Below are 26,229 nucleotides of genomic sequence, written 5' to 3' on the forward strand. Positions count from 1 at the left end.
TACTTTTGCTTAAAAACTTTTATTTTTCCCTAACATTGTATTACACTTCATACAATAGTTTGTGTTGTTTTTTTGTAGGGAAGAACGTGTACACATTTTGTCTATCAACTTATGTATTAACGCTTCCATTCCGTTTCACAAACACACACTGCTCTACGACAACCCTGCCCAGGAAAGTTCCCGCATACACTGTACAGAAACCATGGTTCACGGTTAAATGCAGGTGCAAATAGATAAATTAAGAGTAAACAATTTTCGTACCTTATACCGAACAAGTATTAAAATTTCAAGAGAAGAAGAAAAACATACAATTATTAAAAAACACTGCATCAAAAAACGTACCATTTTAACACGAATTAAATGATCTTACCTAAGGGCGAACAGATCTATCTCCACCACTGTACCACTCGCTTTGTTCAGAAAACTTACCGATTGATTTCAACTGATCTGCACTTTAACTGAACTATTTTAGCCAATGCCTTCTCTACTTCATTGCTTCTGACCAAAACTACACGTGTTTGCTGTTTAACTTGAGTTTGCTTTGTACATTGAGTTCAATCGTGTACGAGAGTGTTTTCGTGGCCTTTTGATTGGTTCACATTTCCCAGCGCGTTCACACTCGCTGAACTTTTTAACATAAAAACATCTTCTTTTTTTACATCGCTTGCACACGAGACCATCGCGCGGTCGCCATGCACTGTGAACCGTTTAATTGATTTAAAATCAGCTTTTAAACATTCTCATTCATTATTGTAATTATGTACAGATTTTTGTGATCTCTTTTTTTGTTTAATTTGCTGGCCCAATCAAGCCTAGCCTAGCTGGGTGGCCATTGCCGCACGACACCGTTCGCACTGGGGATAAGCTCGGAAAACGTGAAAAATTAAGTAGCGATAGTAGTGTTGGGAAAACGAGGCGGTAGCTTGATATTAAAAAAAAGGATTCTGTGTGTATCGTTTGGCACGCAGCCAGGATGACAATTGAATGTAAAGTTATGTTACGAAAGCTACTGCGAGGGCGAGAAATGCAGGCCGAAATGCATGCAGCAGCTTATCGAGTAAACTGCGGTACAATGTAATGCAACCAAACAGAAGCAACAGCAACCAAAAAAAAACAAACAACGTAAACTAATATTTATCATTTGCATTACAAAACGAACCGTACCGCTTTTTGCGGTTCACATCAGTCAAGGGTGCGAGCGAAAGTAGGAAAAACGGGACTTGTCGCTGCTAATGAGGCGCCAATGTGTGCTGATGACCTCCCATGCAGTTATACTTTGCAATGTCGATCCTTTCATCTCGTTTAATTGAATGCATTAAAATCAATGTTTAAAGAGGCAAAGTTGGAGCAAAAAAAGGGAACATTGTAGTGCACATATATAATAATGACATGAAAATGAGGTTAAAGTTAACAATAGTGCAAACGAGAGAGAGAGAAAGGGAGAGAACACAAAACTCAAAGGGCCGGTGGTACGGCAACCGAAACAGAACGGAAATGATTAAACGGCACGTTGTACGGCTTATAGGATCAACAATCAATTGTGTGCCTGATACTCGCATGATGGAGGTGGCCCTTTATGCCTCGTCGCCCCTGCCAGCTTTCTGCTTTGTTTTGTTCATTTTTTATTCGCTGCCATTGCTACTCGGTCACCGATATTTCCCTTCATATTAATTCTGCCACCGCAGAAATCCCTCGTTATCGTTGCATGCAAACGAGCCGAGGCCGAAGAATAATGAGCGTGAAGCATAAAATTGCGGCCGCTAATGAATTGACCACCAATCGAGCGGCTAACGGGTGACATGTTGTTGTTCCCCCCGCTACTCCTTCTGCTCCTGCACCGTGCTTAACAATGATGTTGCACAATACACACATGCGGCAGAAAAAAAAACCTCCAGCAGTGGCAAATAACACCGGATAACTGCAGCCCCGGCATTGGGCCACCTCGCCACCCACGGAAATGCTTATAAATGCACCAACGTGAAGGATGATTAATTCCGTTGCGATGGGAGAGGTTAAGGTAATGGTGTGATAATGATTGAAAATAAATTAATTGATGGAAGTACACACAATACGTGCACGAAATGATTGAAACGGGGTTATTTCCGTCGCATTTTATCCGTAGCTATTTCCTTGCCAGTGCTACGCCTGTCACCGGTACACATGGCGCACCCAACGCTCGCAGTAAAATCTATTTATTGTCTCTATCATTTAATCTCGTAATTCGCTCATCGATGAGCCTGTGTGCATCCATTTCCTTCGTTTGCTTAAGTCTTGTTGGTTATGTTCGTGCCCTTCCTTCCTTAAACACGCCCTACTTATGGGGCCTGTTGGGACACGCTTTGAGCGATGCTATGCCATCCATCAATTCTGGTAGCGAACCAGTTCACTATCGCAGCACTGTAGGCGCCACTGTACTTTAGTTCCGTGTGCAAATTACTCTACGAACTCTACGGGGATTTGCGCCCGGAATGCTTCCAAGTATGCGAGTAAAAACAACTCTACGGAAAAGAATCCTACTGCTAAGTTACTCTAACTGTGCTGTGCGAATAGAACGGGAACCCGCCCTTCGTCCAACTGGCGGCTGGTGGCGGCCGTCCATCCAACCTACATAAGCTCCGTCACATAATCCGGTTGATCCGTGCCGCCCGGTTGTTGCACCTGAAACGTAGAGCCACGGAACTCGAACAGCTGCTGTTGGTGGAATGGTGACGCAAAAAAAAGCCACAATTAGAAGGAATATAATGATGTCCACAGCGAATCGTTGTTTACCGAAGGGGCACGACTGTTGCGCAACGTCGCGTAATCGGCCACCTCGCTCGAGCTCGTCGCACTGGGGCTGGTAACACCGGACGAGCTTAAGGCACCGGGCGGTGCCAGCGAGCTGCCCAGCACCGTGCTGAGGTTGCTGGTGCCGTAGTTGCGCGGCTGGATGGTAGCGTACGTGTTGTCACCGGCCTGCGACAGATCGTACGAGTCCCGTCGCTGCTGGTGCGCCGCCGACTGCTGATGGTGGTGCAGCTGATGGTGATGGTCGAGCCCAAGCGTAAGCGAAAGCTGCGAGGGAGGATCCTGCGAGCTGTTGGTGCTGTTCGAGTGGTTCATGGACTGCTGCTGCGACATCTCCGGCTCGGAGAATACCTGCATCGTTAGCTCCTGCTCCTCGTAGAGCTTTAGCTTCCTGCGGAACGCGTTGAAAGTAACATTGAATGAGGCGGTCGTCCTTCCAATAGGGAGTTTGTTTAATTCAGAATAGTACTTACTGCTCAATCCACAGTGGATTTTCGGTGGTGTTTAAGTCTTCTATGATTTGCTTTTTGATCAGCGCATCCTTTCTTCTCGTTTCGCTCGGTATCGTGATCGACCTGTTTGGGGTGAGAATAGAATGATAGATTTGGCGCACTAGCGAAATTCTTAGCTCACCAACGGCAACTTACCAGTGCTTCAAGCAACAGCAGAGCACAATAAAACTAACCGCACCAACAAACAGCACAATCAGCAGTGCAATCAACGCCGCCAGTGCCAGATCAAACTCATCCTGCACCGTGGTAGCGTACGCTGGCACCACATTCATTATCGAGAAGCCAGCATTGTAATCCTGCAAAGATGCAAACACACATTAGCCGATGATGACACAACAAAACCACAATCCATACCTGTAGGAAATCATATTTGGCATCGATCTCCCGCAAGATCTCCTCCACCGGTACGATCATCTGCGTGGTCATGTCTACCGCGTGGAAGTACATATCGCACCAATCCATGCGTATGCGCCCGAGACTGTCCACATGATATCGGATCTCGTCCACGATGATAAGCCGCTGCGTCGCATTGCCCAGCTCCGACACAATCTCGTCCCGATCCTGATGCACCTCGGACGGAGGCCGGGACAGTATCATGCGCACCAGCTGCTCCGGGTTGAAAATCCACACGTGTACGCGGGTGACCGCCTCACGCTCCGGCGATTCGATCTCCTTCGCGACAATCTCCAGCACAAACCGGTCCTGGTTGTACTCCGCCATATAGTTGGCCGTTACGACACGCCCGTCCTTCGAGATGGCGAACGGGCTCGGCACAATGCTGCCCGTCGTCTTGGTAGCGCCGTACTTGTACAGATACGAGCCGCGTATGAACAGGTCCAGCGTCGCGTTCACGCCCAGATCCCGATCGGTCGCATTGACGATCGTGACGAGCTCGTTGATCGAAGCTTTCGAGCTGATGCCGGCGTAGTACACGTCCCGCTTGAACACGGGCGCATTGTCGTTGACGTCCAGCACGTGCACCCACACCTTCGCAATGGTTGCGTTCCGCTCCAGCTGGTCCATCGACAGGAGGGCCCGCTCGTGCTCGCTAACGTACAGGTCGGACTGCTTGCTCGCCAGCACGTACAGCACGTACAGGTCGTTCTCTTCCCGGTCGACCGACCGGTTCGTGTACAGGTCACCGCTCGTTTTGTCCACGTAGAACGCACCGTCCTCGTTGCCGACCAGCATGTAGTAGAAGATGGCCGGGTTGGGACTGTCCAGGAACGCCTGGATCTTGCCGATCCGCACATCGCGCGCTCCATTTTCGGTGATGAAAAATTTGTACGGATTCGATGCGTCCGGAAACTCGGGATAGTTCTCGTTCACATCGACCAGCAGCACCGTGAGGAAGCGGAGCGTTTCGAACCACGCCGGCGTACCTTGGTCACGGGCGACCAGGATCAGCTCGTACCGGGACTGGCGCTTACGATCGAGCTGGCGGCGGATGCGCAGCTCGCCCGACATCTCGTTGATGCTAAACTCGTCCGTCTCCTGCACGTTTACACTGTTGACCTGTGGAAGTGTATAAGCAACGCGAGCGAAGGGATGCTTTCAGAACAAACATACGGGGCTTTGAAGTGATTGACACGCTACGTACCTGTAGGTAGTAGAGAACTTTTCCATTCGAACCCGAATCGTTATCAGTCGCCTTGACAGTCATCACCAAGTAATCGGGAGAAGCAAGATTCTAGAAATGAAAAGAATACAAGCTTTGTTACGTTGTCTTTGTTTAAAGCGTTATAAAACTCAACCAAAGGGTTCCCGTTTTCCTGTAGTTTGTGTATTGTTATAGAGAAATTGGACCGGTTTGCCCATTTTGCTTTTTTTTGCACACCTCACCCTCCTTTACCCGTGTTAAAGACTCCTTATCGTCTCTCAAACAACACAACATTGAGATATTTGAATTTCATGAGTTCAACTCAACACAAAATGATTTTATTCCTCGCTCAATAGCACAGCCGTCAGTACAACGGAAGTGCTCCCGAATATGCATTCCACATATTGCAACATTCAATATGCTTCATCCCTTCCAAAAAACACGCATTCCCGCTGCTCACCATACCCCATATGGGACAATCTGCACACACACACACAGAGAAAACTCAATGAAATGGCAATACCCATCATCAGTTCTCGGACCAGAGAAACCCCCGATGGACAGGAGCGTTTTAATTTAAACCGCACGCGACATCGACACCAATCGAACCACCCGCGTCAGAATGTGTACAAGTGGCGCAGCACCCGTTATTACGATATTATCACCTTTCGTAGGGGGCGGGATGGTTTGGCCGTGCCTCACGTCGCCCCAGCACTTTGAGTGACAATTTCAATAGAATTTTAATGAAAAACTCAATTAAACACAGTCCCGGACAGTGGCATACGACGCGACGCACTTGTGCGGCACCGTGCGTAGTACCATGTGGGCACCCGCAAAAAAGAACATGCGTTTGCAGTGCCGCAGCACAAAGGAGATGTATTTGCGTCTGGCGGGACGGGCGAAAGGCATTTGAATGTGCTTCCTTACCTCCGGTATTTCCACCGTGGCATTGTAGAGTGCCGGCATGATGAACACGGGCCGATGCTGATTGATACTTTGGATTTCGATCACTATTGTGGCTGCGTCGTTGTGCGGTCCCGAGCCTAATCCATCACGCGCCTCAATATCGATGCGGTACTGACCTGAAGCAGGGAATGAAAGTGGGAAACGATTAAGTGAGTTTTTGAGAGGATGTACGACGGCCGGGAATGGGATGATGCTGGTTGGTGGTGCTGGCACGAGCGAATCCATTACGGTGTTAGCTAATAAATTGATATCAGCTCGTCCAGCGCCATGACTGCACCGATTGCTTCACGTGCGCACACGCACTGCAAGCAAAAACCGCCGTCAAATAGCACGCGCGAGAGTGAGAGCGTACCGAGCGGGGAGCAAGTACTTTTAATTCCACCTTCATTAACTTACCACTTTTCCCTATTAGGCTGGCCCCCGGGTAGAGGATGCCCGAGTTCGCGTCCAGCCGGAAAATGCCGCCCACATTGTCCGAAAGGATGGCGTACTTGACGTCTCCTGCTGCTCCCTCGTCCGGATCGGTGGCCATTACCTGAAACCGAAACGCACAAGCGTAGCGCAAAACATGACCAATGCAGATACCATTAGGACGGAACTCTGGGTGTGTGTGTGTGTGTGTGACCTTACCTGCAAAATCGCAGCCGGCGGATGGAGCGCTGCATTCTCCGCCACCGTCGCGTGATAGATCTGCTGCGTAAAGGTGGGCCCATTATCGTTCTCGTCCAGCACGCGGATCTGCACCGGGACCGTGGTCGACCGCCGCATGCCCTCCGGCGCTCGGTCCGTCGCAATCGCGGTCAGGCTCGCCTCCTGCTCCGTCTCCCGATCGAGCGCCGACGCGTTGTGCACGGTGATGGCGCCGGTGTCCGGATCGATCACAAAGTTGCCACTGTGATCGCCCACGATCGTGTACGTCAGCTGGCCGTACAGGCCGGCATCGGCGTCGCGGGCCCGCACCATGCCGACCAGCGTGCCGACGGGGCTGTTTTCCCGCACCTGCAGCATGTACTCGGGCTGCTCGAACTCCGGATCGTTGTCGTTCGTGTTGACCACCTCGACCGTGATCTGGGCGGTGGAGGTTAGCTGCGGCACGCCGGTATCGATGACGGACACGTTGAACTTTATCACCGGCGTCGCCTCGTAGTCGATACGTGCGATGCTCCGCACCAGCCCTGGTTGAGGAAAAAGGAGGGGGGGTTTGTGGGGGGGGGGGGGAGGAAAAAGATGTTTAGTGGTGCGTTAATTTTTCACGCCGCGTAATTAGAATGTCAAATCGTGCGAGCCCGATTCTCCACCACCACACCAAAATGCCGCCCGGATAACTGCGACTGTACGCGCTGGAATATTTACGCATCGTGCAGACTACAATTTAGTCATTAACGGTGCATAGCGCTCGCATCCTTTCCACATTATTACCCGTTCCGCGCAGAAGGGAGCGGGAGGTTGTGGTTGCAAAATGAAATATAATAAATTATCAGCTGTCTGGGGGACAAGGCACCGCACCGCAATCAAAAGCGCTGCCAAACGTTCCGAGAAATGTAGTTTGAAATGCGCCAGAAAAAAGGGCACCGGGACACACTCAACGGGACAGTGACTTCCGTATTGAGTGCAGGTGTGCTTCTGTTTGCCCACTATTATGATGAGGATAAAATGATAAAATAATTACACTTTTAGCATGAATTGGCAGCAACATTTTCCAGGGAGCATCAAGGGCGGAGGAAAAGGTGTTGTACCGTACACCGCCTGCCTCGGTGTTAATTCGTTGATGCCGCATCAGATTAGGTGACGATTTGTGACGATGGTCAACAGTGCCGACTGTGCGCAATCGTGTGAGCCCAGTTGGGCAAACGTGAACGGGTTGAACGGTTGAATTATTAGCCGAGGTGATGAAGCGAAACAATGCTAAAATATGTGAGCCGGCTATTTGTGCACCGCTTGGCACACAAACCAAACCCTCAACCGTTACCCTGTTGTTGTCGTTGGCATTTAATCTGCCAAGCGACGGGCTAAATGACAAATGCTTTTGTGCGAGAGATTATGTTTCGCCCATAATAGTCTGACACTGAGTGCCATCGATAATGCTTCAACAATTGATGTCGCTGTTCCGATGCGTAGGCAATTGGCAGCTGTTGTTTAGGGGCAATTAATGTTTTAAACAGACGCATAAGTCTGCTTTTATGTTGGTTCAACCTAGTTCGATTGTGAAACAATCTAGTTCTTTTGATTTTGTTTTGTTCATATGTTTATGTTATATCCTCTAAGTGTATATGCAATTGGATTAAAATTTTAAATATAATTGAGGAAGCCCGCACGACAGTCTATGTGACCGAGCGCCCAAAAGAGTGTACAATGGCAACAATTGTCATTAAAACACCATGAACTCCATAATAATTAGTACATTTAGTGGTCGAGTGTCGGTTAACGTGATTATTTTACTCTCAGACATATACTAAATATAAAAAATTACATTATATTATGCTATTAAATTCTTCTTTTATGAAATTCAGTCTATTAAATTTTTAATGTAAGTGGTATATGGCGAGAAAATATGTTTAATGAGACATTTTGCTGTAGAAAACGTGGCATACTGTAGAAGAATAGAATATCCATTCATAATGAGTGCCTTATATTTTTACGAAGTTTTATTTTAAAAATATCTACAGAAAACATAATTTCATGTTGATCTGTTAATCTTGCATTTGAGTTCTAAATGAAAAATAAAGAAAATGATGTTTTCAATAAACACATTTCATGTTTCTAGCTTCTACCTGAGCAGATACCATGACCATTATTCTCATTGATATGTAAGTAAACTGCGACCAACCCAATTCTTCTTCTTATTTGGCTCAACAACCGATGTCGATCAAGGTCTGCTTGAACCACTAGTGGGCTTTGGCTTTCAGTGACTAATTGGTTCCCCCCCATAGCAGGATAGTCAGTCCTACGGTATGGCGGCACGGTCTATTTGGGGATTGAACCCATGACGGGCATGTTGTAACGTCGTACGAGTTGACGACTGTACTACGAGAAGAACCCGATTAAACCTATTAATTTGGTAACAAATGACAAATGAGGAATACTTCGCTTTTCTTACTCGTGAGATTTTATGAACATGCTCTTTCGTTCATTCAAAAACTTAAAGGTGTTTTTATAATACATGCCATTTAGAGCGTTCAAATTTCATTTACAGAGTTTCAATGAATTCGGTCATTTGGGAATGATCAGAATGATCCAGGGGTCTCCAAACTACGGCCCGCGGGCCGCTTGCGACCCTCAAGAGCCTTTAATGAGGCCCGCGATGACTGGGTAAAGGTTAAATTAAATAGCTTTCTTTTCTAACTAATTCATCAAAATTTATTTGTTTACTTCTGTAAGACGAAAATCAAAATTCAATAAAAGAAAGCTGCAGAAATTTGATATATTTTGTTAGTATTTTCTTATTAAAACGAGATTTGAACTTCCACTCTTTCTAACGATAGTGTCAAAATGGCCCTCAACAACGTTGATTGTGAAGCAATGCGGCCCGCGAACTGAAAAGTTTGGAGACCCCTGGTCTAATCAATCAATCAATAAACGACTATCATTTGTTGTTTCTGTACCATTGCCAAAGATGGATTAAAATAAATATCCCCTTTTTCAATTTTTTCTTTACACAGTTTCCCTGTTAAGCCCGCGTTACAGCTCCAGTAAAATGGATCGCGAAATTTTGAATTTTTTTTTGAATATATTTTATTAAATATTAATCAGAATGCAGCTTATCGTACAGCAAAAGAAAGGATATTAAATTCCCTCATCTATTTAGACTATAAAACATATTGAATTAATAAATTAAACGCATTTCCTTGGCATCTGTTGCTTCAATCACAAGGATCATTATTCATTATTCCAATATGCTTTAAAGTCTAAATAGCTGGGGAATTGAATACCCTTTGTTTTGATGTACGATAAGCCACATTCTGATTAATATTCAATGAAATATAGCATAAAACCCAAAATTCAATTTCATGCGAGCTCTAAGGCGACCTTTATCATTGACAAAACAAGAGAGTTCGGCCAATAGGTTAACATAATCTTTATGAAATAAAGGAAATAAAAATTCACAAAAACAACATTTCACCTTCCATCTCCCTTTGAAGCGAAGACTTTACAAATGGCACCCGAAAACAAAATCTACAGCCATCACAACTAGGGTTCACTAGTCACAGTTACAGGCAGCTAAGGCGCAAAGCGTTAAACGAGCAGCCGGAACTAATTAAGCCGATTAGCTAACCTCGTTTCGCCGTTGATCGTCCGCCGGAAAGCCATTTCAAGGGTGACGTTACGCACATTGCTAATTTATTGATTCCTTTCGACTTTTGCGAAAGGACCTGGCGGCAAACCGGCAAGCAATGTGTCTCGTACCATCTGACCGCCGCTTCGTGATGTACGCGCGGAAAACAGATGCCCCGCGCTCTAATGACAGTTTGAGGGGAAGTTAAATATATATGATGTCGTCCTTCCGCGCTAGTGACACTGCTTATAACGGAAGCTGTTCCACGATAAACTGTTGTTCTGTGTTTGCGTGTGTGCGCCCGGGAATGCATCTTGACAGTGTTCAATAAATAATCGATTAATGGTCAACAGGCAAGAAGGGGCACGGGATGAAAGCCCGATAGCACCGTACGTTAGGCCAGGCAAAACCATTTGCTCTGTCTTATCACAGTCTTGTTAATGGTTCCTGTGTCTCACTGATAGTGTTTGCGGTTTTGCCGTTGCATCCGGCAGTGATAGCAAAGACGGCGCATTGTCCTTAGAATCAATATACAACACACACCAACACAATAACACACGTGGGGTGTGGGTCAAACAAAGCCTCATTCTGTCTAAACTTTTGTGCTGTGTTCTATGTGCTGCATCCATATAGACCAGATGACGATCCAGCGCAGCAGAGCCGTGAAGTGTGGCCCATTCAGCCCAAGTACACTTGATTAAACGCAATGGAAGGTTAAGCGGTGGCGGTGGCGCCGGTGGCCCTTACCTGTGGTGTTGTGGATCTCGAAAAAGCTGCTTTCCGTCATCCGGTATTCGGCAATCGTCGAGTCGGCATCTGTTGCTTGCACCGTCGTCAGGATGGTACCGATCGGTTGCTCCTCGACCACCTGGTAGTGATAGTGCGGGTTCTCCGGTGTCCACGGTGGTGCGAACAGCTGCGGCAATGGGCATGAAACGAGAGAAACAGAAACGGTTCAGGCTGAGGTCGAAGCACGAAGCATGTACGAGCGCACAGAAGATGGATTGACAAATGGCTGAGACGTAGGCGTCACCTTAAGTAATATAATAAATTTCCACACAAATTTATGCATGCATACATGCACGCCTCATTTACCCGTGCCCGGCGTGTTTCCGGTAGTGCTTCCCATCGGTGGTTAATGCAAACGAGCACTACGAGGGTACTACCTGCAAGCCGAGCACGGTGGCTTTTGAGCCGTTCGGAGAAGTTTGCACAGAAAACCGGGTACCGGATCGTTGTCATCGTTGTGACTCTCTGCTGACAGCAATAAACTGTGAATAATGGTCTGGAAAAGCCATCAACCAGACTGTGACGGAATGGGGAATGGTATGCAATGGGGGCGGTATCGGGCGGTACCACTGTCGCACTCAACGACCCTGTTCCAGGAAGGTGCCGTAAGAAAAAGTAGGTTCTTCGGTCGATAGCCGTTGCTGTCGGTGCGGCAAGGATATCACAAATAATCGGGCACAGGCGGCAGCATAAATCAAGGAGCAACCGAGCCCATTCCGTGGTCTAGTTGACTCGAGTTGCAGCGTAAACCACGACCAAGTATGTGTGTCTGTGAGTGTGTTTATTGGTTTGGAAATGGGAAGGGTACAGATGTGTTATGATTTGAACCATTTTCCCATTCCCATCATCAACCGGTTAAGCTTCCATATGCTCAATCAAGAGTAAATAGCACCATATCTGAGATGCTATCTGTAGCATTCCTTCCCAGCTTTCCGAAGGGCTCACTAATTTCTAATAAAACGCTTAAACTAGTTGGTAAGAATGTGCGAATCGAAATGTTTTGTGCTTGCGTTCAACATTCCTCCTTTGCATGCATTCAATGGAAACATTTCAATCCTCAAAAAACGAAACTCTTGAGCAAAAATCATCAAGATATTGGCTAGAATCCATTCATTGTTAGTCTTTGGCACGTTACCTCCTCAGCAGTTGTGGACGAGTTAACCTCGTCTGTCACTTTCCAATAACGGGACGCCACGGACATTCCAACAAAGTACATCATCAAGCCTTGGCCCCTTTCCGTCCCTCGGCGTCCCTCGGTACAAACAAGGTTCACTTTGTGTTTTAGCCCAGCCCAGCTTCGTGTGCGATGGTTCTGCGTCAAACAACGTGTTTCCGGGAGCCTTCCCCCATGCCAAGCACCAAACTGGGGACATGTCTGTGAGAAAACGCATCAAAGGGGGTGTTCACAATTCATCACCGGTGCCGTTACCGGGTTGCCTCGACACGACGAGTACACAGCGTACCAGATCCCCGGATCTGCAATCGAAAGGATGAGAGTTCTTGTCCTGTGCCTTCCATTGCGAAGCTGCCCCAGCTGCCTTTCCTAAGGGCTAACATTTACACTGGGTGCTGGCATTGAAAAGACTCACGTCAAAACACGCTTCGGTGGTATGAGCACGGGAAGAAGCGGAGAGCATCCCCGAGGAGGGATAAGAATAGCAACAGTGCCGAGAAAACACGACTCATCGTTGGGCACAGGCGGGCAGCTTTTTTTGTTTTGCTGCCGGAATGGAATTGACAGCATTGTGATTTGCATTTGCAACGGAAGTAAATCATCGGAACGATTTGTCGGAATGGGTTTGCCGGAATCGGTTGGCTAGGTGGCGGATTGAATTGGAATACATTTACTGGAGTTTTGTTTTTTCTCTCTCTCTCTCCCTATCCCTGTTCGTCTCGTGAAACAATTCCTTTCGATTGCAGAAGTTGCCGCTGGATACAATAAAATGTTGCTGATGGATGGGTTAGCAAATGTACGGCTTACACTGTGACTTTAATGATCGATTTAATGGCTTTTTATAGGAAAGTGTACTTTGCTATATTGGTGTACATTTGATTGCATTTGAATAGCATACACTAGGATAGCTAGAAGAATGTGGCGTGCGACTTGGCTACAATTACAATTTAATGTATGAAAATACACATTATACAAACATGCTAGAAAGTGGTTAACGTGATATGTAAAACAGAAAAAAAAACAAAGTTTCCATAACTGAGGACGGAGTTTTTTCGTATATAATGATACCAATGAGTTTAATATATAATAGGAAAACGCAAAGTTACGGATATGCTCTTCGTAGATTAAAGATCCAAAACTCTACCAAACTTTTGATTGAATTAATCAACCCATTAGCTCCATTGTTACAACAAACCGTTGAACTTAATAGCATCGACAAAGAAGCACGAAGAAACTAATTTTGAAACATAAATTTTATATGACTTAATATGCAAATCCAAAATTATGAAAACTACAATTAACTGCTTTTCAGAATGCGATGGAGACGCCCGGTCAATTTCGTGCGTTTGCGATGCTCTATGCCAGACACGTTCACCATCGCAATAGCAGCACAATCTACTGAATATACATTACCCAAATCATTGCTTAATACGCTCTAATGAAGATGACAGATCGCCTTAAGAAACTTCAGCCCCTACCGGCATCGAAACAGGCCAAGGGAAACTTAAAATTAAGCTCCAGCTGCACCTGTGCTCGTGCCTTTACCTTTTCCTCCAGCACCAGGCAGCAACGCAGCAACGGCGACAGTACGTGGAAAGTACACCCGATACCGTTCCCAGCATCACGCTACCAAACGCCTGTTAAACACTGATAATTGCCTTATCATTTATGCAAATGATACACTCGATAGTCGAACGGTGCGCCGGCACGCACACGCTCCGTGAGATATATTAACTCACTTATTGGTCCTGCCCAAAAACTGCCACCAACTGGTAAGCACTTGCTGCCTGCCGGTGGATTTCCCGTCAAACCGGACGTGCTTCGCGCAACACGAGAGCAACTGTTCCTAAGCGATACCGAGTACTGGTGCTCTCCTTGCCACAACGCCGGCGCTTCTTGTGTGCCTGGGGTATTTAGAAGCATCGGATTTGATCGGATTTGGGAGTCGAGTTCGGGGAGCCCTGGGCGGCGGGCCAAAAATTGCACAGCACCAGATGACCCGGCATGTCATGTCACGAGCGAAGTAGTTTGCACCCTAGTGACAACAAATTAGATCACCCTCAGCCTTGAGTTCTGTCAACCCGCCGAAACACACACGCACACACCAAACTCGTTCGACGAGATTCCCTCTTGGGAGATACTGTCGGAGCTGTCACTGTTCTGTTTCTGGTCGTAAAGGCTGCCGGTTTGCTTTAGTCTGACTTTAAATCGTTCCAACTTTCGTGGATAAGCAGACGCAGAGGCGAGTGAGTGGCTGTGTGGCCACCCCGCTTTGTACATTTTATGAGGGTGTATTTTCCGCTTTTATCACTACTAATTTAAAATAGATTTGCTACATTGCTGCAGAGATGGATTCATAATTATTAATGTGCCCGGGGGCGAGGGAGAAGCCCGTGGTCCGTGGAGAGTGACACGTGGATGGATAATTTACACTCACATGAGAAACAAAAGGCCTGGCTTTGGTTGGGAATCGAGAAACCATTCTGCAAGAGCGGCAATTAAAATTGATGCGAGATGAAGCTGCAGGACGAGGAAGAAGTACGAGACACCGGGTACGTCTTTCACACATCGTTCAACACATACACACACACAGACACAGTTTAACAGACGCACGGCCGTTTATGTCTCACAAAACCGGTGATGTGGATGATGTACGACCGATAAACGCTGGATAGCAGCAACCCAAGCTCCCGTTGCTGCCGGGTTGGGTAAGGGGCTAGGTTCTTAAGAAAATTCCATTATTTGTACTGCGCTTGGGAAAGCCTCCGTTTTGCGTGCCATGTGGGAACGATACAGGTTTAGAATGAGCACATAAATTATTCACCATTGAATGATTCCGACGGGGTGCCACTGCCGACGGGGTGGGCTGAGTCCCGAGGCTGAGGAATGAAGATGAGCAGGATCGATTGAAATGTTCCCTTAGCGTAGGCAAACCGTTTCTGCTAACATATCCCACGACACCACCATTCTTCTCGGGTACGGGTTGTGGCTGCGAATGTCCGTTTTCCGAAAGCTCCCAAACGAACCTAACCGATGGGTAAAGCCCATAATCGTATTATAATTAAAATGCCCTCATCTTACCGCCGCTTTTGTTCTTGGTTGGCAAGAGCTGGGTCGGGATTTTCTACAGGCTCTGCTTCCATCATACAGAACATGCTATATATGCTAGCACACTCCCGCCCGAGAAAGTGGCTTGATGGAATTGTAGAAACAATTCCTTGGAGAAAGCCCGCTTCCGGTACGTATCGGTACGTTTAGAACCTTCCGGACAAACCTTCCCAACGCTCCACTGAATCGTTCACATACACACCCTCTGCTGCAAGCGTTTGGGAGTTTGGGATAGATTTTTACTCAAGAGGAATAACCCCATCGTTTGGTCGATTGTACGGGAGATGATATTACGGGATCTGTCCGCAGAGCGTTGGGATGAAACCTGGTAGCCGAAATGTTCGGCTCGAGAGAGTTTTGTTTGAATTAATTACAGATCGACGATGAAAGAGTTTTCATCTCTTCGTTTAAGCTGTAGTTGGAATTGGCTGTGTGCTTCGTTTGTTTCATACAGCGGAAGCGATGTGTAATTGAAAGAAGGGATCAAATTTTTGTCTTTTTTGTTCTAAGTAAGCTTTAAGGCCGGGCTACATTGATCGTACTCGCACGCGTAATTTTGATTTTCACTAGCGCATCTGGCGGCGGCTGACCGAAGCATTTTGCCAAACAATTTGGAGCCGCTCCAGAAAATACGTTAATTTTCCATGTTTTTTACTTAAATCGGAGGAGAAAAGTTTTGTAAAACGTAGATACACATGTCTTGCACGCATTGCATCCATTTTTGCAATGGAAAACGATGGAAAAACTACTTAAATTTGAGATCCGGCAGGTCCATTCCCTCGATGACCAAAAAAAGCTTCCACCAGCCGCCGCCAGATGGGCTAATGAAAATCAAAATTACGCTTGCGAGTACGATCACTGTAGCCCGGCCTTTAGGGCTAGTTTGAAGAACAAGTTTCCTTGAAATGGAACGCTCTACCTGCTGGTATTTGCCTCAGAATTGAAAACAATATTCAGTGAGCCTCCATTCGACCTAGTTAAAGCTTCCTTTTCTCTTGTATATATCGAACTATCTTCACTTTAGTGATTTTTTGCTCCGAACTGCTGTTTCAAATGAGCCGAGAAAACGGGTCCTGCAAACGATACTCCACATCGTGTCGTTCCTGCTCAGATTCGAAGTGTGCCTTATCATGCCGAGGGATCAACGGGTGAGCCTCAAGCACATTCTGATCAAACGTACATGTCCCGGTGTTGTGCAATGCGATATCTCTAGCTTCAGCCAGTAAGCCTCAGAGTATATTGCACCGCAGCTGCACATACCGGTTGCCTTTGCGCTTTCTCGAAAGGCACTTCAACATATTAACACCACCGAGAGCACCAATTCGCCTCCTTCTGGCACGGGTAGTGGTGGCATCCACTGCTGGTGGATTACGGCACATCGACTCACCCGACCGACCTCACATCCTCGTAATAAGACTTTTCACCTGTGTCATAACACGCTTGTCACCGCCCCCTGTCCCAGCCGCCCGCCAAGCCTTCATGCGTCAGTAGACACAACCAGTGTCTGGGCCTGTGTCGTCAACCCGTCTTCAAACCGTTCCATTACTCGGGAGAGTATTTTTGGCTTAACGAAAACGCCATTTACGGTAGGATGACTACCCACGCCTGGTTACCCCTGTCCCGCGTTTGGCACCGCCCACCATAACCCCTCTGACCCGGACAGTAATTAACGGAAGTGGTGCAAAGTAACCTTGGTTAGGATAATGCTCAAGAGTCACTCGGTCGGCGGGATGCTTCTCGATGTCATTGGTTTAATTTAGCTCATCTGGCGGTTGGGAAGGGTTGGGGCAGCAGAAAGGGGTGGCAAGCAAGACACTAAGAGCAACCATAGCATCCAGCAGGGATCACGGGGCACCGTATCCATGAAAAGGTGCCACCGTTTGTTCGTAGTGCGAAAAGTTGCCAGGATAGAGGGAAAAAATACACCTACCGACACACACAAAGCACAGACAATCTGACTTCTTACGGCAAAGGGGCACCATCTTCATGCCGTAGTTATGCGACGCCACCCAAACCCGGCTCGCCGTAAAAGGAGAACCTTGTGCGCTATCACGTTCCACTTTAATGGGTTCCTCGGGCTCCCTGGCGTTTCTGGCAGACCAGGGCGTTCGTATGCTGGCGCGAAAGCTGGGTTCCACGCCCGCTGGTTTCTCATTTCCACCCGCTGCAGATGACAGCACTCCAGCCGGAGGCGCGGTGGCTGAACGCGGGACGCGCGATTTGTCTTGATACAGTCTTAATAGAGCACGCAAGAGCGAACCCGGGGCGGATGTTTTTAAAACCATGCTACGTAAACCCATCACCATTCCCATTCCCACGGCTTGCCGGCGTGGGTTGGCGTTTGCATGGATCAAGCACTGCTCCTGAGGATCCCAGCGAGACCCCGGCACTGCGTGGGGGCAAGTGAACGGCACCAGCCGACCGCCGGATGCAGCTTCGTCCGGGACGGGAGGGATTCTACGCTGGTGGGTAACGTTAGGATATTTTCTCATAATTCGCTGGAAGGATGCTAAAAAAACGCCACCACTAGCAGGAGTTCATCATTGCCACCACGTTGCGATACACACACACAGCGTGAAGCCAAGATTGAGCAGGAAGATCGCGACCGAAAGGGGTGAACCAGAAGTAAAGGAAAAAAACAAGGAAAAGCAGCGCACACAAAAAAACGCGCGATGAAAGGAAACGAAAAGCGATGCAATTTTTCTTCCTGCATGGAATGTCCGTGCCCTCGAACGAGGCCCTGGTGAAATGAGAAATGGTGGGTGGCGGAATTTTTCTCTCCACCGATGGCGAGTGGCAACAGGACGGCGTTAAAACCACTGCGTCGGGAATAAATTGCTTCATTATATGGTGCTCTGTTTTCGGAATGGTGTTGCTTTTAGCTATCTTTCTCTTCTTTTTTGTTTTGTTTTCGTTTGATCCACTTGCTGCGGACTCCATGTCCATTTTGCTGGTGTAGCAGTACTTCACGTCCATGGTGCTGGTGTTCTGGTACGTGTGTGAGCTTTGTGTGGCCCGATGAACGCGAGAAAAAAGCATTCTCCAAGAAACATTAAAACAATTCATGCGAAGTTACGAGAACTTCATTCTGTGGATTTTGAAAAAAAATGGACGGAATTGTACAGCTGCACTTGATAGTTAGAACAGTTTATGAAAGTAAATATTAGCTTCATGCGTTTTCCTCCACAATGTTTTAGAGGAAAAAGCAAGCTCTCTTTTATATTTTCTCAAAAACATTTGGTAAAAGCTGAAGCTTTTTGAGCTTATTCGATATTTTAAATAATGCACAAAGTTTAAAAACAAAGCAAAGAAAACTTTTGCATCTTGCACTACGATAAAGCGCTAGTAGACAATTTATATACAGTAAACAGTAAATTTTCATGAAAACCTATACAAATATCATTCACAAAGGGTCATATTCGTTGGTTTTGGCACCCTGTCAATCTACTTCATGGAATTAAAATTAACTCCGTTTGATGGTGGTCCTAATAAGTAACGAGATTTTACTTGCAGGAGGTGTTTCGGTAAAGAGTATTTCAATTGGTGAAGCGATTGTGTAAAAAAATTATCTTTTCTTGCTACGGGTTGAACGAAATGATAGCATGAATTTCTTATTTACAGTTAAAATAGAATAATATCTCTAATTAATTAAATTTGAATGCCTGTTTGCAGCCGGAATTCAGCATTAACCTTTCTGAACAATAAGAGCCACGAGCTTATGAGCATTTATTTCCCATTGAACACACTTCAATTTGGAACATTATGTGTATTATCATGATAAAAGTTTTCTGTTATAACAAACTCTCTTTACACTAAACTGTGCATCAGTTCTATTTTCATATTAACTGTAGTTTGCATATCAACCCCGCTACATGGCTTGTCGGGATTGAGTACTAAACAGCACTTAAGTACTAAACATAAACAAACAGTTTTCCTTAGAAACGGATCTAAATCGAGAATACTTGGACAGCATTATTTAGATAGCAACAATAAACATTTTCGTTGTTTTGTTTAAAGTTACGAAAACGCAGCAGACCATTTATTCTAAGAAATATTCCACATTCATGGTAGTGGTAATGTTGCATGGAAATACGTATCTTCGCTTCAATGGAAAATACGATTCGGTGTAGATCTAAATAAACAAAAAACTATTTAAAACATGTCTATAACAACAAGCCACAACTTAACAAAATTTTATTACTGGTTAAGTGTAATACTAAATTGCTGAAATTTTTGAATGATTCATCGTAAAATGTATCATGAATTAAAAGTATCCTCCATCAACGTATGTTTATACATCATTTGTGGGACGTTTTAAAAAAGGACCGTTTGCTTTCCGCATAAAATGACACTTGAGTCCATTTTACGATGGATATTTGATATTTATTAAATTCAACGCACTGTATGTGGCCCACTCGAAGCGGGTTAAAACGACGTCTTCTACTCGATCTTGTATGTATCGGTACAAAGGGAACAAATCTTACCATCACATCACGCTGAGAGTAATCCATTTACGTCGAGTACTTTTCGCGCTACAAAACGGCATCCCTATTCCAAACTTTTGTATGACGCTTCTTTTACTCCGCCGCTGAAATGCAACAACACTGCCAACACTCAATCGGGTGTGAAAATTATGCGCATTGCATTGCACAGCGCATATTAACGAGTTTTATTTCCCTCTTTCCTAGTGGTGCCATCAGAGCGAGGAGACTACTTATTCCCTACCGGCAAAACCGAGGTGATCGCATGCAAAGCACATCCCAAACCATTTTCCGTAAAAGCACTCTCGCCTAAAAAGCATTGCACCTCGCCAGCAGCGAAGATATGATTGTCGCAGCAAATTTGCAAATCAATCGATCATAGCTCGCTCGCGTTGTGGGATTTGCAGCACAACAGTTCCGCACATCGGCACGGCTTAGACCGGCAACCAGTGATCCATTTTCCATTTCCCGAATGGACTTATTTGCATGTGTTGCTGTGCAGAGTACACCCTCGGTAAGAGATCGGTTGGAAACGAACTGAGTAATGGGAACTTGCCTCCGATTTTCAAATTGCTAGTTTTGCGAGCAAAGCCGTCCCCACGTCCCCGACTGGGTAATCTTTTGCACTTACCGGTGGCTCTTCATTAACGTCCGTAATCGTGATGATGAGAAGTCCTTCGCCCTGCTGGATGGATGGTGCCGTCGTATCGGTCACGAGTACCGTGATGCGTATGACCTAGAAATTGCAGACAAAGCGAAACATTTATGAAACACGATTCATGCCACTACACCTCACTCCACCCCGTGTCAAACGCTTACCGCAAAGCTGTCCCGCAGCAAGCGTCGATTCACAAACACCTTGCCGGAACGATCGATCATAAACATATCCTTGAAGTCTTCCATCTCGCCCACCTCCTTGCCGTTCTTGTCCACCGCGGTGATTGGCTCGGTGGCCGCATAGTCCAGCGACTCGCTCGATGCCACGTCCGGATCGACAGCGACCAGCGTATGCACCAGCGTCCCGATCGGTGCATCTTCGCTCACCTCCGCCCGTTGCGTGGTCGGCGTAAAGTAGGGCGCCTTATCGTTGCTGTTGATAATGCTCACCGTCAGCATCGTCGTGCCGGACAGGCTGGGTGTGCCGGAGTCGGACGCCACAATCTCCATCTGGTACGTGTTGCGTCGATCGTAGTCCAGCTTGCGGGCAATGCTAACGACACCGGTCCTATTGTCGATCGCAAAATCATCAAAGCTACCCTGCTGAATGCGATACCTTGCGGGAAGAAAAGGGTACAAACAGACACACACACACACATTAAACACCTCCAATCAATGCAAATAAACCGAAAAAGCCGATGCAAAACAAACAAAGCGTACAATTCATTGTAATTTCAAGTAAAACTTTTAAGCTTCCTTCGAGCCGCCATTCCCCAATTTCTTTGTCTTTGTCTCGGGTCAATCTCGGCCTGAGGCTTGGCACCGGCTTACCGCTCTCACCTTTATTACATTAGCGAATGCAATTAGGGTTCACAGACACAGTGTGGGAAGGTGAGAAGGTTTCGGGGTCTACAAATTGAAAGTGAGTAGCGAATTGCAAATCGACTTCTGCCGAAATCGTTTGCATATTTAATGAGAATTTTGGTGCTGCTGGCCTAATTAAAATTCAACAGGACGTTCCGCCACCTTTTCCCGAGCTTGGCGCACTTGGCACGCGAACCAAAATGGGAAGATAAAACCGAGTAAGTAACAAAAAAACGCACAAAAACACACACACACACACACATTAAGCTAAGAACACTGCTCTAATTAATGGGCTGAGGTTGCGTCCCGGGGAAAGATTATGATTCGCAACGGGAAGATGGTGGAAGGAAGGGGCGTTTTTTTGGTCCTCGACACCTCGATCCACTTCTGAATTGGAAATAAGCGGACGCCTGAGTGCTCGGACCGTGCACGGATTTTAAAAACCGAAATTCATTACATGCACTTTGGCAACAAAAATGTTACCAATTTAATCACCCAAAACAGCCACTCTCTCGCTCTTAGGCTTTAGTCTATAAAAAAAGTTTTGCATTTTCTTCCCTAACTCCTCACTGGTCTATTCGTGATGGACACAGTTTCTCCATGAAATCTGGCAACAAGCCCCAAATGCCATGGGCATCTCTAACCCGGGTTCTCCCATCCCAAATGATCTTATTTAAAGCTTTGCTCCTCGAACCGGCGGGACAAGAGCATTCCAGCTGCCAAGGTAATCAAAAACGCGAACACAAATTAGGTCGCCGGTCAAGGATGAAGTGGTGAACCGTGGGCATAGCAGCGCTCTTCCTACCGAAGCGTTGCATGAGCCTTAATTTGTGTTTGAGCTTTAATCTCATTTAACCCGTCTACACTGACATTCTCTATCCCTCTCACACACTCTATCGCTCTCTCGGTCATTCCACCTTTCGAGCAGGGCGACCACACTTTTTGCACGAAAATTCTAGGCGCGGTGGGCGCTCAAGTTTCGTTCCCCTTTCATTCGTAAATCTAAACAAGAATTTGATTAAAATTTAACTTTATTTATGGCAGCTCGCAACCCATCCACAACAATGCTCGCTATGATACTAGCGTTTCATAGTGGACCATTTTTGGAACCCCCCTTTTAACCGATTCCAGCCCTTCTTGTTGCTTGTTTGATTTGTCCCAGTCAATTATGCTGTGCCTCGATGCAGCTACAGCGCGGGAACATACTCGGTTATTGTGATTTTCCTCTTTGCTGCTTCCGATTCGTTCTCGATGTGCCCGTGGATCCGGGAACTCGTCCCGTGTCGTACCGTGTGGTTGTACGCTCGATTGTACTTGTGCATGTTTGCCGGGGCCGTGTATTTTCCGCATTTTTGTACACGTTCGGTTTCGGGTTTTACAACAACTACATCAGTAAAATCGATGCTCGAACTTCGTAGTTTCGCTGTTCTCGTTGGGCCAGAGCGCGGAAGCGTGGGGTTCGGTATACATGATCCCTACAGGTTTGAAGTTGTGTTTTATGCCGTCAGGGCGCAGGACGGGGGTTGCCATTCGGGATGGCGGATGCCGGAGTGCAATCGGTTCGCAAATAGTCAAAATAGGCCGATATGTTTGCATAAAACACGGGTAATCTTGTACCGTGCAAGGTAATTTATAAATGGTTACACGCACTTCCGTTTTTGTACACAGTGCATGTATTATTAAGCAAGCAGCGTGTAGTAGACATTGGTGAATCTATTTACTTGCATTTTAACTGTTTTACTATTCCAAAGTATTGCATACATCATCCCATACACCTTTCTTTAAAAAGGGTTTACCAAACGAAGCAATCAGTTAAAATTAAAACGTAATAAACGTAACTTTTGTTAGAGTAGCCAAACATTGTTTTGAAGGTGGGAAAAAGTTCAAAATCTGTAGAAAAATAAGTAAAATTACGATTTACTATTATTATTATTATTATTTATTTATTTATTTATTTTTATGAATACTTATTGCCTCATTCGGCCCTTTTATTAAGTTACCTATTTTACCCTTTTTCCGTTTTTTGAAGTGTGGGCATAATTTCGGCAGCCAAAAGGCAAGCTCTTCATACAGAAACTACTTTCAATCATAAAAAAAACCCTAATAAACGCATCGTTACTTATTAAGGTAATCAAGAAGCAATAAAGGCCATTAAAACAAAACGAGAAAATGGCAGAAGGCTTGACTGAGGCGCTTGTTTTTCCTTATGCCGCATCAGAACCAATAAATGGCTTCAAACGGATATTTAACGGCTGTTTCATCCATTTCCTTACCGATTTTTTGTTTGTAACCATTTCAATGTTCCATGTAATCAATTCTATGAACTTTCCCATTTGCAATAAACACCATCATCTTCATCATCATAACCATCATCGATTGGTTGTCGTTCGCCCTGCCCCTTGGTTTTCGATGGAAAGCTCGTATGCAAGCCTTTAGAGAACAGAGCGCAGCTCATCTACCGAGGGACAAAATCTCGACGTCTCCGGAAGCGGAAGCGACTAAAATGGACATTGATGTCGTTTTGCAACCGAAACCCTAACCGCACCCAACCCACCACCATCGCTGGCGGGAGGGAGTAGAGATTGAAAGAGCATGGAATGAAGTAGCATCGAAGAATCGGAAAGCTCGGCCCTCGCTCGCTTACCCCGTACCGTTCCGGGCGAACCTTCGGTATGAATAAATAAAGGTAAAACAAGGAAAGGTTTAGGTCATATATTCGCATTTACAGCACAACCTTTACCCCTTGGCTTCCGCAATCTCCATCCCTCACGAGATTGAATCGCTTCCGTTCATGATCGAACGAGTTTCTTCAACAGCATCCTTTCGGAAGGAGCCGCCCCTCCCGACGCCTCGACCCGTTGGGCCATGAACGTGCCACAGCCGCACACCATGTCCCGTAACGCAGGGAAGGATTGAAAACACGGGTACAACAGGATAAAATAATCAAGTTATTCTAAAAATTTATTTTTATAGCCTTCGAACCAGTGCACACAACGGTACAGCTCGGGCACCGGGCACCGTACGGTACCAGGGCCGTAGAATCGATCGAAAATTGGTTATGGGGGGTTTCTCTCGGCTCGGCTTTCCATCGCTGCTCATCCCGTTCACACGGGAAGGGGTATGCGGTTTGTGGAAACATGGTGTAAACGAAATTTAAAATTTACCTGATCTCCGCATTGATTCCTGTATCCAAATCGATCGCTTGCAGTCGCTCCACTACGGTGCCTGGGAAATTGATTGGAAAACAGAAAGAAACACGAACGTAAATCAATTATTTGGGCTAGCTTTCGCTGGCAGAGCTGTAAAGTAGGATGAGTAATGTGATGGTGAAAACACAATAGAAATAATGTAAGCTCCGTTAAGTGGTAGTTACGCCAGGCAATAACACGAGAGAGATTTCACAAGAGCCGTTAGTTTGCAAGAACCGCAGTGCACACGAAAACAGTGTCAAAGTCGCTGTTTTCTGAAAAACGAACCAAATACTACGCAAAATGCCAATGTACTGAGGTAACATAAACCTGCCAAAGGCTAGCAATAACGATAGTGACGATATTAATGCGAAATGGTATCGGGTCCCGTCGATCCCCCCAGTCACCAGGGAAATTCGGGATTCGGAAATCGAGCTCGTCAGACATAATATCGAGAAACATTGATGTTAAATAAACTTGACTCTACGCTCAGCATGGAACCGCACGCCCGTAAGAGAACTGCGTCCTCTCTGGGGACGGGGTAAGAGGAAATTTCCGAATGTCGATCGATACCGGTACCGGGCATGGATATTGACATGGCATGGCAGACGAACCGCAACCATCCAATAACGTTCGATAGGATTAATATCTTTTGACGAGTTCGTTTGATGAGGAAACTCCAATAAGGCCCGCTTCGGGAACGAGATTGCATGACAACAGTGCTGTGGTGGGAGGGAGAGAAAACATGGAGTTGGATGGAGCAAAATGTTCATAAACTTAACTTGTTTACAAATACCAACAGTGGCACTGTGTGCAGCCGATAACCCATCGTGCTGAAGCCTATCCTTTCCCCTTGAAGTTGATATTTCCGATAAGTAAGCTCCAATTTCATAGTGTGTCTTTGTAAAAGTAGTTTCTATCGCACTGCCAGAACTATGTCTTAATTCGCTCTCTAAGCATTTGGACAGTGTATCGCTACCGCTGCCCGTCCGTGCCCGCTCCTGTGGAAAACTTTCTCCCACCAATGACAACAAACAGCGGCAGCCGGAGCTGAGTGAAGGAACTTAAATACTTGGGAACGAGCTCTTGAGCGCTTCGTGGCAACTAAGGCAGCGTAACTTCACTTTTGTCTTGTTCATCACCCATTATAAAAGGAACGCCATTACTACCACGATTGCGGCATTGCGAGAAGATGCGGGCCAACTGGTGTGCGGCAACTTACGGAGCAACTTACCGATTGGAAAGTTTTCCTCGATCGAGGTGAGATAGTTTTCCCGAGCAAACTGCGGTGCGTGGTTATTAACGTCTCGGATGGTGATGTTCACATTGCAGAGCGTCGTGTACAGCCCATCGGTAGCCTGCGAAGGGGAACGGGGTAATGTCGGAGGTTAGTGCAATGGTTTAGAAATTGTTCGAATGCGATCTGCAAGACCAGACCAGAATAGGTATTAGGTCGAATTTTTGCCTCCCAAACCCTCGCCCAGCTCACTGCAGCAGGTAAGGTCCCGCTAGCAAGGATCCAATGGGATGGGTTAGTACACGGCCACCGTACGGGACTGGTGCTCAAACAACCGTGCAAGGAAATGTTAATCAAGAGGAATTTCTAATTAGATATAGTAATGGCCCGACAGGGACTGCAGGTACTGTAGCATCCAATGCAAACCCGCCCCGGTGGCTCACTCACCTCGACGCCAAAGAACACATTTTCCGACCTTAGGTGGTTCACATCGAGCGCAACCGTTTTCGATATCGTCAGCTGACCGGTGCGTTTATCGATTTCGAAATGCCGTGTGACGGCCTCGTTGCCGATGATGCTGCGGAGAAATGGTA

The 26,229-nt window shown here is 46.3% G+C and overlaps 1 protein-coding gene across 10 annotated transcripts in view; it reads right to left on the bottom strand.

Annotated features, from left to right (window-relative positions):
* Positions 1–26,229, bottom strand: part of LOC1274243 (cadherin-87A) — a 147,038-nt gene continuing 120,809 nt past the window's right edge. For 9 of the 10 annotated variants that reach the window (XM_061644854.1, XM_061644853.1, XM_061644855.1 and 6 more), the window contains 15 exons: positions 26,084–26,213; positions 25,634–25,757; positions 24,376–24,436; positions 20,510–20,963; positions 20,322–20,426; positions 10,886–11,054; positions 6,496–7,040; positions 6,262–6,400; positions 5,827–5,981; positions 4,900–4,989; positions 3,654–4,814; positions 3,435–3,595; positions 3,261–3,362; positions 2,770–3,178; positions 1–2,691 (listed from right to left, as the gene is read on the bottom strand). In XM_061644854.1, the coding sequence (XP_061500838.1) occupies positions 2,605–2,691; positions 2,770–3,178; positions 3,261–3,362; positions 3,435–3,595; positions 3,654–4,814; positions 4,900–4,989; positions 5,827–5,981; positions 6,262–6,400; positions 6,496–7,040; positions 10,886–11,054; positions 20,322–20,426; positions 20,510–20,963; positions 24,376–24,436; positions 25,634–25,757; positions 26,084–26,213 (3,892 nt within the window). In that variant the 3' untranslated portion in view covers positions 1–2,604. The remainder of the gene's footprint in view (positions 2,692–2,769; positions 3,179–3,260; positions 3,363–3,434; positions 3,596–3,653; positions 4,815–4,899; positions 4,990–5,826; positions 5,982–6,261; positions 6,401–6,495; positions 7,041–10,885; positions 11,055–20,321; positions 20,427–20,509; positions 20,964–24,375; positions 24,437–25,633; positions 25,758–26,083; positions 26,214–26,229) is intronic. The other variant, XM_061644860.1, reaches the window with a different exon arrangement.

This window comes from Anopheles gambiae, chromosome 2 (assembly GCF_943734735.2).
Source record: "Anopheles gambiae chromosome 2, idAnoGambNW_F1_1, whole genome shotgun sequence".
In the NCBI taxonomy this organism is placed as follows: Eukaryota; Metazoa; Arthropoda; class Insecta; order Diptera; family Culicidae; genus Anopheles; species Anopheles gambiae.